Below are 14,773 nucleotides of genomic sequence, written 5' to 3' on the forward strand. Positions count from 1 at the left end.
TGCCTATCGCAGCGTTACCTCGTTCACTATCTTTAAAAGCATTTTCGTTCGATTTGTCATCAGCGTGAAAAGCTGAATGTCATATCAATTTATCTGATGGGAATATTATTGCTTCTTTTGGATCGTCACAAACTTGATTAAAGGCGGTTAATATGTGGGATGGTCAGTTAGCAAGGGCTGGAAAACAAACCTACGCGACAGCGGGCGTTTCGCCAGACGTGCCTGTCTGTCTGTATGGCACGTTTGGTGAATAACTAATTCAACTCCTTCTGAGAGACCTCGCAATAGCAACACCATTAGCATGGGGATAATTTTACTCCAGGATCGTCAAAACCTGAGATTTCTCCATAACCGTGCACAGCAAATATGCATCATACATCTTCGGTCATGTAAATGGATGCGTTAACTATGTCCCAAAAGCCCTTCGGGATATTCCCCGTACCCCTTTCGGTTGAACAATAAATGGAAAATGTATGCAAAAATAAAACTGATCGGGGTTATCGATATGCGTACGTGCATACGAACATTACATTATGTTGCTCGGGTGATCCAGTGCGCGGGTTCCCCATACTCTGGTGTCGTAAATCGAGTTTTACGATCAGTGTGCAGAGGAGCAGTCTAGCTGCACAAAGATGGACGCGACCAGATGTTTTCAAAGACACTGAACTTTGTCCTACTTTATCGGGTTGGATGTGCTCGTAACGTTCGCGAAACGAAACTCCATCTAAAACCCGTTGCTGATCACTAGAAGAACAATGTAACAATAAAAAATTGAAAAGTATATTGTAATTGAGACATTTACAACATGTAACACCGTTAGTTACCGATTTATTTCATTAAAAGCAGCTAATTGAACAACAGTATCATTAGATTTGTTAAACAGCTCATAATCGCCACTCACACAATTGGCCCGTCACGATGGGGATCTTAACGCGTTACAACCATTTAGCGCTTCTATGAATTGCTTCGATAAATCAGAAATCTGATACAGATCCGGTGCCGGAAAAAGCCGATCGTGACAGATGATGCCGACCCGGCTTGAGCGTGCTGCTGGTGCCATTAATTAAATCTTGATACGGTAAACGGTCGCTTGTGGCGGCCGAGTGGCATCCACATTTTGAAAAAGAAATGGGACGTAACGGCGTTACGCCAACACTCCACCGACCGACCGACCGACGGCGTCCGATATATCGCGCTTGAAAGTCGATTGATATCTTGCAGATGAACGAAACCCTACTATCCGTTCCGTTCCAACCAGTCTGCGACCCTCCCGACGTTAGTGGCGGCGGGATATATGGGACGACAATTTATTTCTTTATTTTATCTAATAAATTCCCCATGTCACCGTTTGCCGCACGTTCGCCCCGGGCCGGTCGCAGGACAGCGCGTGTGACCGTTGGTGTACGAACCGCTTAGAAGCTGCGTACCCGGTGAAATCAGATAAACAACGCGCATCTTATGTTTGTGGTTGGGCCTCCCGCGAACCGATGAGATCATGCTACGGGGGGCACGGGTGCCTGCATCAACTTGATGGGTTTTAATTTGCTCCGAAATCGCACATCTGTAAATCAGTTGGTCAATCTAACCATTCCCGGGTAAGGGTGAGGAATACGGCGAGGGAAGACGATTTGGGGATCTTCTGGATATCTTCTGGAGATCTTCTGAAGATCTTCTAAAGATCTTCTAGAATACACAATCAGAAGAAGAACGGAATGGCCTTTTTGAGTTTCATGGAGGTTCGGTCGGCAATTCGCGGCTGTTCGATTTATTGCTGCCATTCTTCTTTGGCAGAGTAGCTGGACATAAAACTGCGTCTTGTGTGTCATCTTTATGGTGCTGAGATTTGAAAGCGCTCAATGCTATTGTGTTTATGGGACATCAAGAAAATACATGCCTGAATAAGTAAAAAGCAAGCTATGTTTAATTGGGAGCTGTGTCCATTTTTCCCCAATCACCGTATTTCACATTTTGAGGTTAAACACCTCGGCTTAGTCTAATAGTGGGGACAAATGAGTCTTGAATTCGTTCAATGTTGTTGGCAGTTGAAATGGAAGACAGTTACATATCAACGATCACTAATTACCCTTATTTTAATGATTGTTTTCAGAATTCTTTGAAGAGCTACTCGGTCAATCAAAGCACGAATTCCACGCTATGTTCAAGCGCACGTACGGCACGATCTATGAACAAAACTCGGGCGTCTTTGCCGATCTGTTTGCTGAGCTCGAGCGTTACTACGCACACGGCAAAGTCGACCTGTCCGAAACGATGGATCACTTCTTCAACATACTGTTCCAGAAGATGTTCACCGTGCTGAACGCACAGTACACGTTCGATAATAAGTAAGTGATGTCTCAATCTTAAGCGGAATCTAACTAGTTGCTCTGCTAAAGCTTTATGTTTCTCAACCATTAACGCTGCTGCTGTTCCTTTTCAGATACCTTGGCTGCGTCAGCGAGCACATGAAGGAGCTGAAGCCGTTCGGTGACGTGCCCGATAAGCTGTCGGTGCAGATCAAGCGATCGTTCGTAGCAACCCGTACGTACGCACAGGCCCTTGCATCAGCAGCCGATGCCGCCCGGAACATGATCAATGTAAGTGTTGTGCGCAGTGTGTTTTTTTTTTTACTTAACCGCCCAACGTCGGGTCGCTTTCACTCATACACTTCATTCAATTACGGGTTCTCCCTTGTTCGCAGGTGCGACTTTCAGCCGAATGTACGGCAGCACTGACACGGATGAGCACGTGTAATGTATGTGCTGGACAGACGAAAAAACCGTGCGAATCGTACTGCGTTAACGTGATGAAGGGATGCTTTCCGAGCTACGAAGAGGTCGGCACCGAGTGGGACACGTTCGTCGCTAAAATGGAGCGCATTTCCGAACGTTTGCTTGGTCCGTTCAACATATTCATGGTGGTGCAACCGATTGATATCAAAATCTCGGAAGCGATCATGAATTTCCAGGTATGTGAGACGAAGGAGTGGTCGTCCTCGCTAATGCGTACGTGTGCCGTGTCCTAACGAATGTTGTTGGTTTAATTACAGGAAAATGGTAAAGTTATATCGGATCGCATCTTCCAAGGCTGTGGACAACCCGCACTGGGTCGTATGCGACGATCGTTGGACGATAAAGGAAACACACTGGCAATCAATGGCATTGAAAGTCAGCCTCGTTTGATTACCACATTCGGTCAACAGCAACTCCCGCTAGTCGAAGGCATCGCTCGGCACCCAATCGTACTGAATGATCCAGAACCTTCCGAGTATGATTCGCAGTTCACGTTTGACGATGAAGGCGAACAACAGGACGAAGATAACAGCAATGGTGCGGAAAAACATATCACCAAACGATCCGCTGCCACTAATGCAGGTGGCGGTGATTCGACGAGTCGCGAACTCAAGTATGAACCACTGCAGTTCTCTGACGGTGATGTACAGTTCACAAACAGCAACGGTCCACCAGTGGGTGGAATGCCAGGATCGACATCCCATCATTCCTCTTCCAATGGAAATGGAAACGGTAACAGTGCTGGTGGGCGGCCAAACCGGCGCAAGCATAAAGGCGGCCGAAAACAGCCGAACGAGCAGGACGAGCACGATAATATGGAACCGATGATTGACCGTATGGTGAAGGACATTCGCCAGAAAGTGAGCAACTCGAAACGGTTTTGGTCCCAGCTGCCATACATGCTATGCAACAATGAGGATAACGTAGAGCAACCGTCGAGCGATACAAACTGCTGGAATGGAACGGCAGTTGATCGGTAAGCACGCTGTTTGGGCGCAGCGGAGCGTATCTGTCCAAACATTGTACTAATTTTTTGTTCTTTTATTCTGTACAGCTATTTACCAAAAGTCGTTATTAGCGAAACCGATAACAATCCCGAGTTCCCGAACAGGGTATTCCAGTCACGGCAGAGTACGATCGTACAGCAGCAGCTGTTCATCTTACGCACAGCAATCAGTCATCTCAGTAATGCATACATCGGTCACGATGTGGAGTGGAACGATCAAGGTAAGCAATATTCGCAAAGCACAATCACAACATTTATTCGAACCGGCTATCAAACAATCTCAAAGAACTTGCCTCAAAGAATCTCAAAGAATACCCAAGAATTATTGACGAGAAAAATGGTTTATCTTGACTTAAACCATGTAATCGAAGGCTTCCAGTACTTGCCGATGTTTTAAAAGGCACTCAAATATTTATTGCAAATGGGTAAAACGAAGAATCATTAGTGGCCATTAGCGATTCGTTCATTTTTACATATTAATTAATTTTTGTTATAAACTCTTTAGGAAATCAGGGAATTTTCATAATGGAGAATCACAGTCACAGATTTGGATTACAGATTCTTTCCGATTCACACTTACCGAACATCAGTTCTAACCGTCTCTTCTTTATTCCCTATCCACAGAGGATGGCTACTATGGCAGTGGGTCCGGACAAGGTAGCGGTATCGATTATGAAGAAACGGCCGGTTCCGGTATGGGTCTATGGGAGATCGATGTACGAAACGAGCGACGACCCGGGTCGGTTGACGCTATGCCACCATCCAGCGGGAAAGGTGGCAACATCGACGGTACGAGTGATTCCGACGTACAGTTCCCGATTATCAGACACGATCCCGTCCCGACCAGCAACTTCGACCACACGGGTTCACGTTCTGGGTTGCCCAACCCAACCGGCAGTGGTGGCTCGACGGCTGACAGTGGTGCAAGTGGAGGTACCAGCAGCAGCGCCGGTAGCTCCCACAGTGCACCGGAAATGTCGATCGAGCGTGCGATGCTCCAGTTCTTCCTGCCGATTGCCATGGCGTGGTTCGGTGGGCTAGTAGCCGATTTGCTGTGATTTGTTTAAACAAAACAAAAAATTCTCGACCGTTTAACCGCTCTGCACTGGTGTTGCTGTCCTGAGCGAGGAAGCCAGCAAGACAACCTTTATTTGTCCTTCGATCACCGATCTGCCGCGTGGCGTAGGCATTCCAAAGAGTTGGGTGCAACTCGACACAGTGTTGAACGTCTCTTTTTGTACATTAATGGCATTTGTACATGTATAAGCGTCTAAAGGTTATATTTATTATTACTATTATTATTATTATTTCGGAATTTCATGAAACCTTTTGCTATCAGCGATGATCTTTAGTGTTGCTTTGGAAGGAACATGCGATGAAATGTGACGCGCTACTTAAAACTTTTTTATGTGATTCGCACATAGAATCAAGAACCGAAAATGCATATCGATCAGGTGAAGAGTAAGCAAAATGGGGCGAGATTTGTAATGTGCGGTAGGTTTTTTTCTAAATTGTTTTCTTTTCTCCCCCTATTATGTACCATTCCTTACCTATCCCGGCCTGTGTTGCAAAGCAACAAAATGTACAAGATGCGCAACTAATTGTTTAGTGCTACCATAGTCAGCAACTCCTACTTTCGTAATTGTAGTTGCGGCTTCGATTAAAATCTCCGCTAGCATACATCTTTTCCTTTCATCACCCAGAAGTAGTAACACTAACCCACAAGCTTATCATTCGAATAGATTTATTTTTCAATCCTGTTTGATTTTACTGACACCAGATCACCCAACTGTGGGGGGAATGTGCCGGGGAGCCCTCTGTGCAGGGCAGCAAACAGTATCGAACCGACCGGCTTCGGATGAAATCGATTTCATTACTAATATGCGTTTAGGCCTTATACATTTTTCCACCTCTAGTCAAATTGAATAGTTTAAATGTTCCCCGATGCTGTTTGCCGGTTGCGTTCTGATCTACTTTGCTGCACTAAACCCCTTCTAGCGCGTTTTGGGTGATCCAGAAAAAAAAACAATACGGAAGCAAAATGAGAGTTGAATTCAACCGTTCTCCCCGTTTTGATGCTAAGTGTCGGGATGTGAACTAATTGCATTTAGTGCATCACTGCGCACTATTTTTTTATCTTACTGATGCTTCATTGTGACTAGCTAATATGAAATTAATGTGTTTTAATCGTTTTCTGTGTACATACGTATCATTAGATATACTTAAGTAGGGTGATACCGTAGATAGGACTGAGTAAGGAATAACAGCAAAATATACATATACGATATAAACTAATAACTAGGCAGCAAAGATGTACGAGAATGACATATTTCTATGATAAGAATATGGTTGTAAAAGGAGAACGTCAAACAAACGCAATACTAGATAAAGAAAAAGGAAACTCACACACAAATCGGTAAACCCGTCGATTTGCGTTCGGAGGGCGTAATAATTGAGCATCGACAGAGAGGAAATAAGTATCGTTTAACACTTTTTTTTTGCAAACTTCCAACCTTTTCCAACAATAATTTTCCACTTTAAACCCCCTATCTACGTAATGGCTAAAGTCCCCTGAACACGAATCAATGTAATAGGCGTGTTGTAATGCGCTGATTAACTACATACATCAGGTAAAGAATTAATCAGACGCTTTTACCACCGTAGCTGTGATTCCCCTTTTTTAAACGGCCATAAAGTTGGTACGGCTGCATGGGTTTTCTTCAGCGTATATACATATATAAATATATGTATTGCCAAGCTCAAGTAAAACTAAATCAGTAAAGTAGTGTAACGAGCCAACAACTTGTGACAATATTCAAACTAGGAGCACAAAAGCCGCAGGTTTATCTCAATACACACAAAATACAATCGCCCGCCAATGCATACATTCACGGTTTGCGGTTTAGAGACCGCGTGGTGGCGCCAAGTGTAGTGATAGTTGTACATAGCATTACATGGTAATAGCGATATATGATCGATCTGGCTCACAAAGCTGAGACAGACTCCACTAGCTATCCGCTAACAAACTTAGGGAACTACAATAGATTAGTGTTTTCCATCGCAAAATCGTGAATGGGTAACAGTGTGAATACAAAGGGAGTAAATGAACAAATCACGCAATGTACTACATACTGCCTAGCGCACGCGTAGACTGTCCAACCGAATTGAGCCTTTCCAACAAGAGAGTATACTAGTTGCGTAAAAAGCCTGTGAAGAAATATTGAATGAACCCACTCAAACAAACTTACACACAGAAGAGACAATCTGTACGTAAATGAGTTGGGGATGAAAGTGAAAGACGATCGATCGCCAGATCGTTGATAAAACACGTAAACCACTAAGCATAATGAATTAAGTTTCTTCACGTATCCGAGTAAGCGCAAATAAAGCTTAGGTAATGTGCGCGAGTGACTGAGAAAAACGGATTATTGAAATGGAAAATAAAAACCCTTTTATACAAAAAAGGCAATTTGTTGATTTTACGGCTCCTCAGCGGCTTGGTTCCGATACGTTCCTCATCGTCTTACTAACCGTCTTACTTACTTACTTACTTACTTACCTATCCGGTGCTGCAATCGCATCGCAATCTTCGTCTGCTGCAGGATTCCTCTAAACAAATCGTGTTCAAGCGCCATCGTCAGCCAATTCGTTATTTCGGCCATTCTAACGCCGTCATCTCGTCTCAACCTGGCCCTTCCACGCCTCCTCTGTCCATGTGGTCAACCTAAAAGGATTTTACGGGCTGGGTCGTCCGGTGTCATTCTAATGAGCAGGCTGTATGATAGTGAGTTCATCGTGCAACTCGTATAAATCATAATTGCCCTTCCAATCATACATGCTCTTTTGACATCCTTTTTCCATCTCCAACTTCCTCACTGTTACCTCAACTGGTCATGCATACCCAGTGGAGGATCAATCCCCTTGGAGGCCCAGGGCGGAATTATAGCTGGGGCCTGTAATTTTAAAAACGATGAAGGAGGGGGGGGGGGCATTGAGGTCCTTGAAATGATCTGCAACCACATTTGTCCAATTTTCCTATGATAGTCCCGGTGCAAGAATCGGTTCCTGTCGCGCGTCGATCGATCGATCCGCAAAACATCTTTCGTACGGATTGTCCTTGGACCATCATCTTTGCGAGCGGATCCTTCATCTCGCTCAAACTTTCCGCCGGCTGATACGAAATTCCATACAAACCATACATACATACTTTGTTGTAAAGGCAAGAGTGTAATAAAAAAACGAACAAACAAACAAATGAAACCAAACTGAAAATGCTAACAGCAATGCAAGTTAATTATTGTCTTTCGACTCTAAAATTCGCGATTTTCGTTTCGCAACAAGCACCATCCGAAAGTATTTTTATTGATAAAACAATATGTAAGTATAATGGGGGTGTATTATTTAATAAACGAGGCTATTTTTGAACATTCTGTTCCATGAACTCCATCCTCACCATGTCGATCGTTCCATGCACATTATTTTCGTGCCTTGCGCATGCGTTTAAATCTTCACCAGTCGATGAAAAAAATGCGTATCCGAAATTCCATAAAAACTTGCCGTCGTCGTCGGCCGGTACGAAATTCCATACAAAACGGGCTGTTTTCAGATTTTCGACACCAAGAGAGCATCCAAAACAGGAGGTAACATGTATGTCCCTGCAGCGTGCCTATAGCTGAACCGCTCACGCATGTTAACATTGCCCGTGATAGAAGAGTTTCTCACACGTTGGCCATTATTACAGGGTTTTTGGGGACTATTTTTGACATGTTCAGCGTGATGTTGTTTGGCTCGTTTTGGTATCTCATATAGTTGTCTCCAATATCTCATATAATATAATATAATATAATCATTGGCAAGTTATCGTTGCCAGCAACAAAATTTGACGGTCATTCGATAGCGCTACCGAATTTGTCAACGCATATAGCTTTTCCCGAACAAAGCAACACCGAGCTGGGCTCGTCAATACATACGACGCGAACCCTGCATCGCACACCATCGCTCTCTTCAAGGTAGAGAATCCCCTCTCTCATTCGCATACCTCTCTTATCACGCGGGAGGCTTATCACACGGTACTCGCATTTAGCATCGGCAGCCGATCTCGCTCTCACCATTCGAGCGATACGATCGCCGTATGTGGCTATGTGTAGCGTGTGTGATCTGTATCCACATTTTACTCAGGCGAGGGGAACTGTTTGCTCTTCGGTATGATCGCCTTGTGTGGTTTTGTGTTGCGTGTGTATGCACAACTGAGATAATCAGCTGCGTACCGTCGGTTGATACGAAATTCTATACAAAACGGGCTGCTTTCAGATTTCCGATACCAAGAGAACATCCAAAACAGGAGCTGACTTCATTTCCCCTCCAGAATGCATATTACTGATCCGCTCTCACGTTATCGTTGCGCGTGGTAAAAGAGTTTCTCTCACGTTGGCTATTATTACAGGGTTTCTGGGGACTATATTGACATGTTCAGCGTGATGTTGTTTGGCTCGTTTTGGAATCTCATATAATCGTCTAAAAAAAGCCAGAAATGGTAGGCTTCAATATCCTGAGAAGGTCGTGCCGATAAAGAAGAAGGAGTTTGAGTACACTGCATACTTCTCTTGCGTAGCCGTGTAACCGGGCCGATATAGCTAGTCAAATAGAAACAAATGTTTTATATAACCTAGGATATATAAAATCCAAGGATATTTTCGATCAAATTGTTTCCTTTTTAATTAGATTTTGTGCTATAAATTAACTCTGCTGCTAAATTTCCAAAAATCGCACAATCGGCACAAATTGTTTGGGGCCCCCAACACGGCGAGGCCCTAGGCGACCGCCTACTCCGCCTACCGTTTGATCCGCCGCTGTGCATACCGTCTAGTCCCGCATCTGTGGGATATTGCTGCTAAGCACTACAAAAAAAACTCTGTTACGTACAGTAATCATATAATCATGACACAACTGCCACGGACCAACGGGGACACGGATCATCATTGCAGTCGCGAATAATCGGATCATCATTGCAGTCCGATAGCTTCCAGTAACAGTAAGTGGATTGATTTTTGCTGTTCTGTGAAGGTAGTGTAGCGAATTCCTACATGGTTATTCTTCTTCTTCATGACAATCTTTGTTGGGGGGCAACAGAGAGCAAAATGGAACGAATTAATCACCGTTTGTGTTTAATGTCCAGCTCACAAAAGCTCGAGGAGCACACGGTCATCTCAGTCGTCATTGCATATTATTTTGAAGCGCTTTTCCTTTCGTCGAAGTCTCCGCGCATGCGATCGAAGCCACCAAAAAGCGACCGGTTTTGTGATTTCTGACACCAAGAGAGCATCCTCGAAAAGAGATAACATCAATCTGATCCGCACAAGAATCCGCCATGTTTGTACATAACATATTGATATCGCATACTCACGTTATCATTCGCTTTGATGGTATTGATCAATCATCAGTATGAGAGATCTTCTACGATTGGCTATTAGTTACACATAATATCAAACAAGGGCCCTCTCCGGAGAGCGATCGATAGAGTAAATAGCTCAGCTACTGTGTGGAGAATCCTCCGTCTCATTTCATCCATCCAGTTCCTACAGTGCGTCTCATAACTGTGCAGCAGGTAAGTTTTTTAATTATTAGGAGTAGGAATCATGGAGTGACACTATTTCCGAAGACATTATTCATTGCTTATTGTTCGGTTATTTTCCAATATTTATATCTCTTGTCGTCATGGAATGTCCGGGGGTTTAGAAGGATTCCATTTATAAATATATTCCATAAATATTCCACATTGTTATTTCCATAAAAACAAACTTGTGCATATTTATGGTACGCGCTGTGTTGTTTGGACGAACGGAAAGAGATGAAAGATCAGTTGACGGATCAAGCGCTATGATCACTAGAGGGAAGGGTACAGCTAAATGAAATGATACCACATGGTACGGAAATTTGCGCTATCTCTTCGTTGATCATGCTCTCTTGGTGTTGGAAACCAAAAATTTCATCGTTTCTGGAGCGTTTTCGACGGACGGAATGGCGCAAAATACGAAAGAGATGCAGGATCCGTTTTGCCTTTTCCCACACACTCTAATGCGTTTGATAGGAATGTGACACCGACAGGCAGACGTGATTAATGCCATTATGCGGTCACATTTCGCCAGGGACCTCTTGTGGTACCCTTCGGGGCCCCCTCTAGCATAAGGAGAGGGGGCCTATGAATGCACCATTAACTGCTACACAATCTTTTTAGGGACCCCAACACGGCGAGGCCCTAGGCAACCGCCTACTCCGTCTACCGTTTGATCCGCCGCTGGAATCAAGCTTAGCTAAATCTGTCGGAGATTAGATATTGCAGCGGTTGGAGGAATGGAAACCCTGGACCGAGTTCCCTGAAAAAGGATTGATGACTTGGCCATGTGGGCACGACAAAGAAGAACTGTTGGACACTAAAAACTTCTAGCGTGATTTGTGCATCAGAAAAGCAGGCAAAGTTGGGAATGTTCTACAAGAGCACGGTTATATTTTAATTGCTCCTTTAGTAGTCCTAACGAGAGCACAATAAGAGCAATTTTTCACCTTAAAATACAGGTACCTAAAATGGTCAGGGTAACAAAATCAATGAAAAATAAGCTGAATCAAGAAAATAACGTAAAATTTAAATCTCAACTTCTGAAGCATTTGCTAAAAACGATCGCTGCATTTTATTTGTCTGTCAAACTTCCAGAGCAAAAACATTTTTTCACTATCGTTTCTGCGGAACGGATGCGTTTCACATTTGTTTGTTGTTGATATTACGAAAGCCGTAAAGTGTACTTTTCTGGTTGGAACTCCAAAAAAAAACCACGCTCTTCACTGCTGAGTTTGTTCTACCACGCAAAACGAAGGGTCTAACGCCTGTTGAAAGAATGGTGTTCCCTCAAATATTTGCTTTTGCTGCGACGGTGGGCTTAGCAGCGGTAGCAGCAATTGGTTTGGTCTACTATCTCAACAATCAATCTCAACCGAGTCAATCATACAGCACTCCCAGAGCTCCTCCGCTCAAACGTTCACACGCCAGCAAATACGATCCCTCGGACGAAGAGTAATTATTGCGCTGTTCTACTGTGTTTGCTTAGCCGAATCACTCCTTTTCTGTTCCTTTCCCATTAGTACCGTCTGCACGATCTGCCTGGAGCAAACCAAAGGAATGACGAACCGATGGATCCTTCCCTGCAAACACTCGTTCCATTTGGATTGTCTGCGGAAATGGACTGTTAACAAGCAGGAGTGTCCAAACTGTCGAAAACAATTCTAACCTGCCTTTGGGAAGAAAATGTAACTTTGTGAGAGGATGTTCGACGTCTTTTTACCCCAATCTAAATGATAGAAGAAGAAAAACAGTTAGCGTGTATGATAATTTCGCTAATAGTACAATGATATTAGAGAAATTTTAGCACACGAATATCAGAGCCGATGCCTTATGGAGGACACCTACGGGGCGCCATCCGTTTCTTCCCATTTTTTTTTCGTATCCGCTGATTCAGCAGCTACATAATTCCTTGACCGTATGTAGGGAACATTGACAATACGCCTTGTTGTTCTTGTTTTGTGACGATCCGGTTAATATTTCGTACACGCAACACAACGAAAGGAGGGAAGCAACCATGCACATATCGGGGGTTTAGCTTGCGTACTACATTCGCACACTTTCGAATATTATAAAGCAATATGGAATAATTGCAAATTGTACAAGATTTTAAACCGTGATAGCATAGGGACGTAAACAACTCGCTGCGATTAGTGAGATTATTCACTATCAAAAACAAATTGTTTTACATACTCTTGTCAACTTTTTTGTCTTAAAAATAAGTCATGCTTTGTAGTTAATAAATAAAACTGAAAACATATCATTCTTAGGCTCCGTTTCGATTTCTAGTTATTTTTATAACTAAAAAAAAGAAACTCTTCGCACCTGTTTTTACTGAAATAAATCTCTACGCCATCTAAGGTCTTAGTACAAGCTTAAATCAACAGTAAATTTAATAGTCCCATGTCTTAACAATCCTGTACCTAGTTGTTGAGCCAACACAGAGAAAAAAAGAGAGCCAACAAGTTTTTAACAACGTATGAACTGTTGAACTGGAATCATTCTTTTCATTTAATTTAGGCTCACTGTATATTACAAGGGTTACAATGTATAGCTAAACTGACAACGACGAGATAAGAACGATCGCGTTATAGCAGAAAATAATAGTAGCAAAGGGAGTGAAGCATAGAAACAATAAAAATGTGAACAGTTAAGAGGAAATAGAAGGTGGGATCGAAGAGCGAAAAGCAAAAAGGCAGACATTTAAAATAAAATGAACCTAAAACATCTGGAAAGGTTACGAAAAACAACATGAATACATACAAACGATAGGAGAGCAATTGAATCAGTCGCACCAAGAAGCAGGCTAGCCACAAAGGAGGCCTGGAATTTTGTACGAATAGAAGCTACAGGTTGCTACGCAGGACTGACTATCCAGCTACGCGTGAATTAAGTCACAGAAAAACAGAAACGAAAAGCCTACATCTCTTGAGATTGTTGTGCCGATAAAGAAGAAGCTAAGGCGGCCAAGCTCAAAATAAGTGTACGGTGAAAAGTTTACATACATGGGGAGATGAGGAGGCACGACTACAAGGAATCTACTAAATGAGTGGTGACACATAACATGACGGCAAAATGAAAACAGTTAAATGAAAGAAGGAACAACCGGAAGTACTAAAACATTTCCAGAACAGGTTGATAAACATCAGAAGGTACCATAGAGACAGCGGGGCGATTTCCTTTTTCCGATATGCGCCATGCAAACAGTGTAACCTTGAGCGAGTCTCAATCGGTTTTACTACCACCAGCATCCTTTCTTCTTGCTGCAATGTTTTCCTCTTCTCTTAGCTGACAGGTTAAACAATTTTGGGAAGCAAATAGGCTCAAACAGTTCTTGTGGTACCAATGACCACAGTCTAGCTGTGTCCAGGATGATGCATCTCCCATCTGTGGTATTTGACACGTTTCGCACAGTACGAGGTTGCTTTCATTTGAATTAGAGGATCTACAAAAGAGTGATTAAGATGCAATAAATACTACTGATGTGGCGTATTTAGCGATCGATCCATCAGATGGTACGTACCGTCCTGCAGCTGCCCTGGTAGGTAATTGTAGTTGTTGTGGACTAGTGGAAACGTTAAGCAATAAAGAAAACAATGCGCAATCGCAATAGTCAGTTATAAATGAGACTAGTTTAACCATCGATACAATCGATTCAACTTACGAATTGCGCATGTGTCTTACGACCGTGCAAATGAATGAAATTGCAGCAAACGCTGTTGTTATCACTGCTATCCAACTAGACATATTGGTGGACGAAACGATGGCACCTGCAAGCGCAAATGTTAAGACAAATTAACGATGGCAATGCTTCGGTGGTTTCTACTATCTTACTATCGGTTTGAATAACTATGCACTATGTTTGAATAACTATGAATAGAACTAAATTGGTTGTTTGTCTGCTTTTGTTGCCAAGCCAAATGTTTACGACGAGAAACGTTATTTGGCACTAGGATGAGGCCAGTTTACTTCCACAAGTTTAATTCTTTCAATCGAGTAGTTAGTAAATCTCGGTGCTTTGATTTGAAAGCGAACTTTTAAAATGCAGAAATAGAAAGCAAAAGAGTTCAAGTTCACAAACGTCGAAGTCCGTAAATGCACTTACTTGTAGACCAGTGAAGGAAACAGTAATAATTTTCAGGTATTTGATAAAGCGGGATTACAGTGAAATCATTATCTTATTACGAGATAAGTGGAACAGTTGTAGCGTACAGAAGATAAGGATTTCTCTCAGCCAAAATTTTAGTGAAATGGCATAGAAACGTTCATTCACTGACATTGTTTCAATTCCGAAGAACGTTTGAAGAACCTCAGATACATTTTATTGTATAGATAGAATATATATGTTGCTTCTTAAGTTGGTAAAAT

At 42.9% G+C, this 14,773-nt stretch overlaps 3 protein-coding genes across 3 annotated transcripts in view; 2 read left to right on the forward strand and 1 right to left on the reverse strand.

Moving 5' to 3' along the window:
- LOC128309722 (glypican-6) overlaps positions 1-7,240 on the forward strand; it is a 59,288-nt gene extending 52,048 nt beyond the window's left edge. Inside the window, exons 3-8 of the mRNA XM_053046182.1 lie at positions 2,108-2,342; positions 2,438-2,594; positions 2,699-2,965; positions 3,047-3,765; positions 3,844-4,016; positions 4,420-7,240. Coding sequence (XP_052902142.1) covers positions 2,108-2,342; positions 2,438-2,594; positions 2,699-2,965; positions 3,047-3,765; positions 3,844-4,016; positions 4,420-4,853 — 1,985 coding nt within the window. The 3' untranslated portion in view covers positions 4,854-7,240. The remainder of the gene's footprint in view (positions 1-2,107; positions 2,343-2,437; positions 2,595-2,698; positions 2,966-3,046; positions 3,766-3,843; positions 4,017-4,419) is intronic.
- A 4,308-nt stretch (positions 7,241-11,548) lies between these two features.
- On the forward strand, positions 11,549-12,679 carry LOC128310220 (E3 ubiquitin-protein ligase RNF13-like). The gene is made up of 2 exons (XM_053046807.1): positions 11,549-11,860; positions 11,929-12,679. The coding sequence occupies exons 1-2, from the start codon at positions 11,685-11,687 to the stop codon at positions 12,071-12,073; spliced, it is 321 nt and encodes a 106-aa protein (XP_052902767.1). The 5' UTR covers positions 11,549-11,684; the 3' UTR covers positions 12,074-12,679.
- On the reverse strand, positions 12,671-14,328 carry LOC128310219 (uncharacterized). Its single transcript, XM_053046806.1, has 4 exons — positions 14,240-14,328; positions 14,070-14,175; positions 13,929-13,970; positions 12,671-13,850 (listed from the first exon to the last, which is right to left on the reverse strand). Exons 2-4 carry the CDS (start codon positions 14,150-14,152, stop codon positions 13,631-13,633), a joined length of 345 nt encoding a protein of 114 aa, XP_052902766.1. The 5' UTR covers positions 14,153-14,175; positions 14,240-14,328; the 3' UTR covers positions 12,671-13,630.
- Between the last annotated feature and the right edge of the window lie 445 nt (positions 14,329-14,773).

This window comes from Anopheles moucheti, chromosome 2, assembly GCF_943734755.1.
Source record: "Anopheles moucheti chromosome 2, idAnoMoucSN_F20_07, whole genome shotgun sequence".
Lineage (NCBI taxonomy): Eukaryota > Metazoa > Arthropoda > Insecta > Diptera > Culicidae > Anopheles > Anopheles moucheti.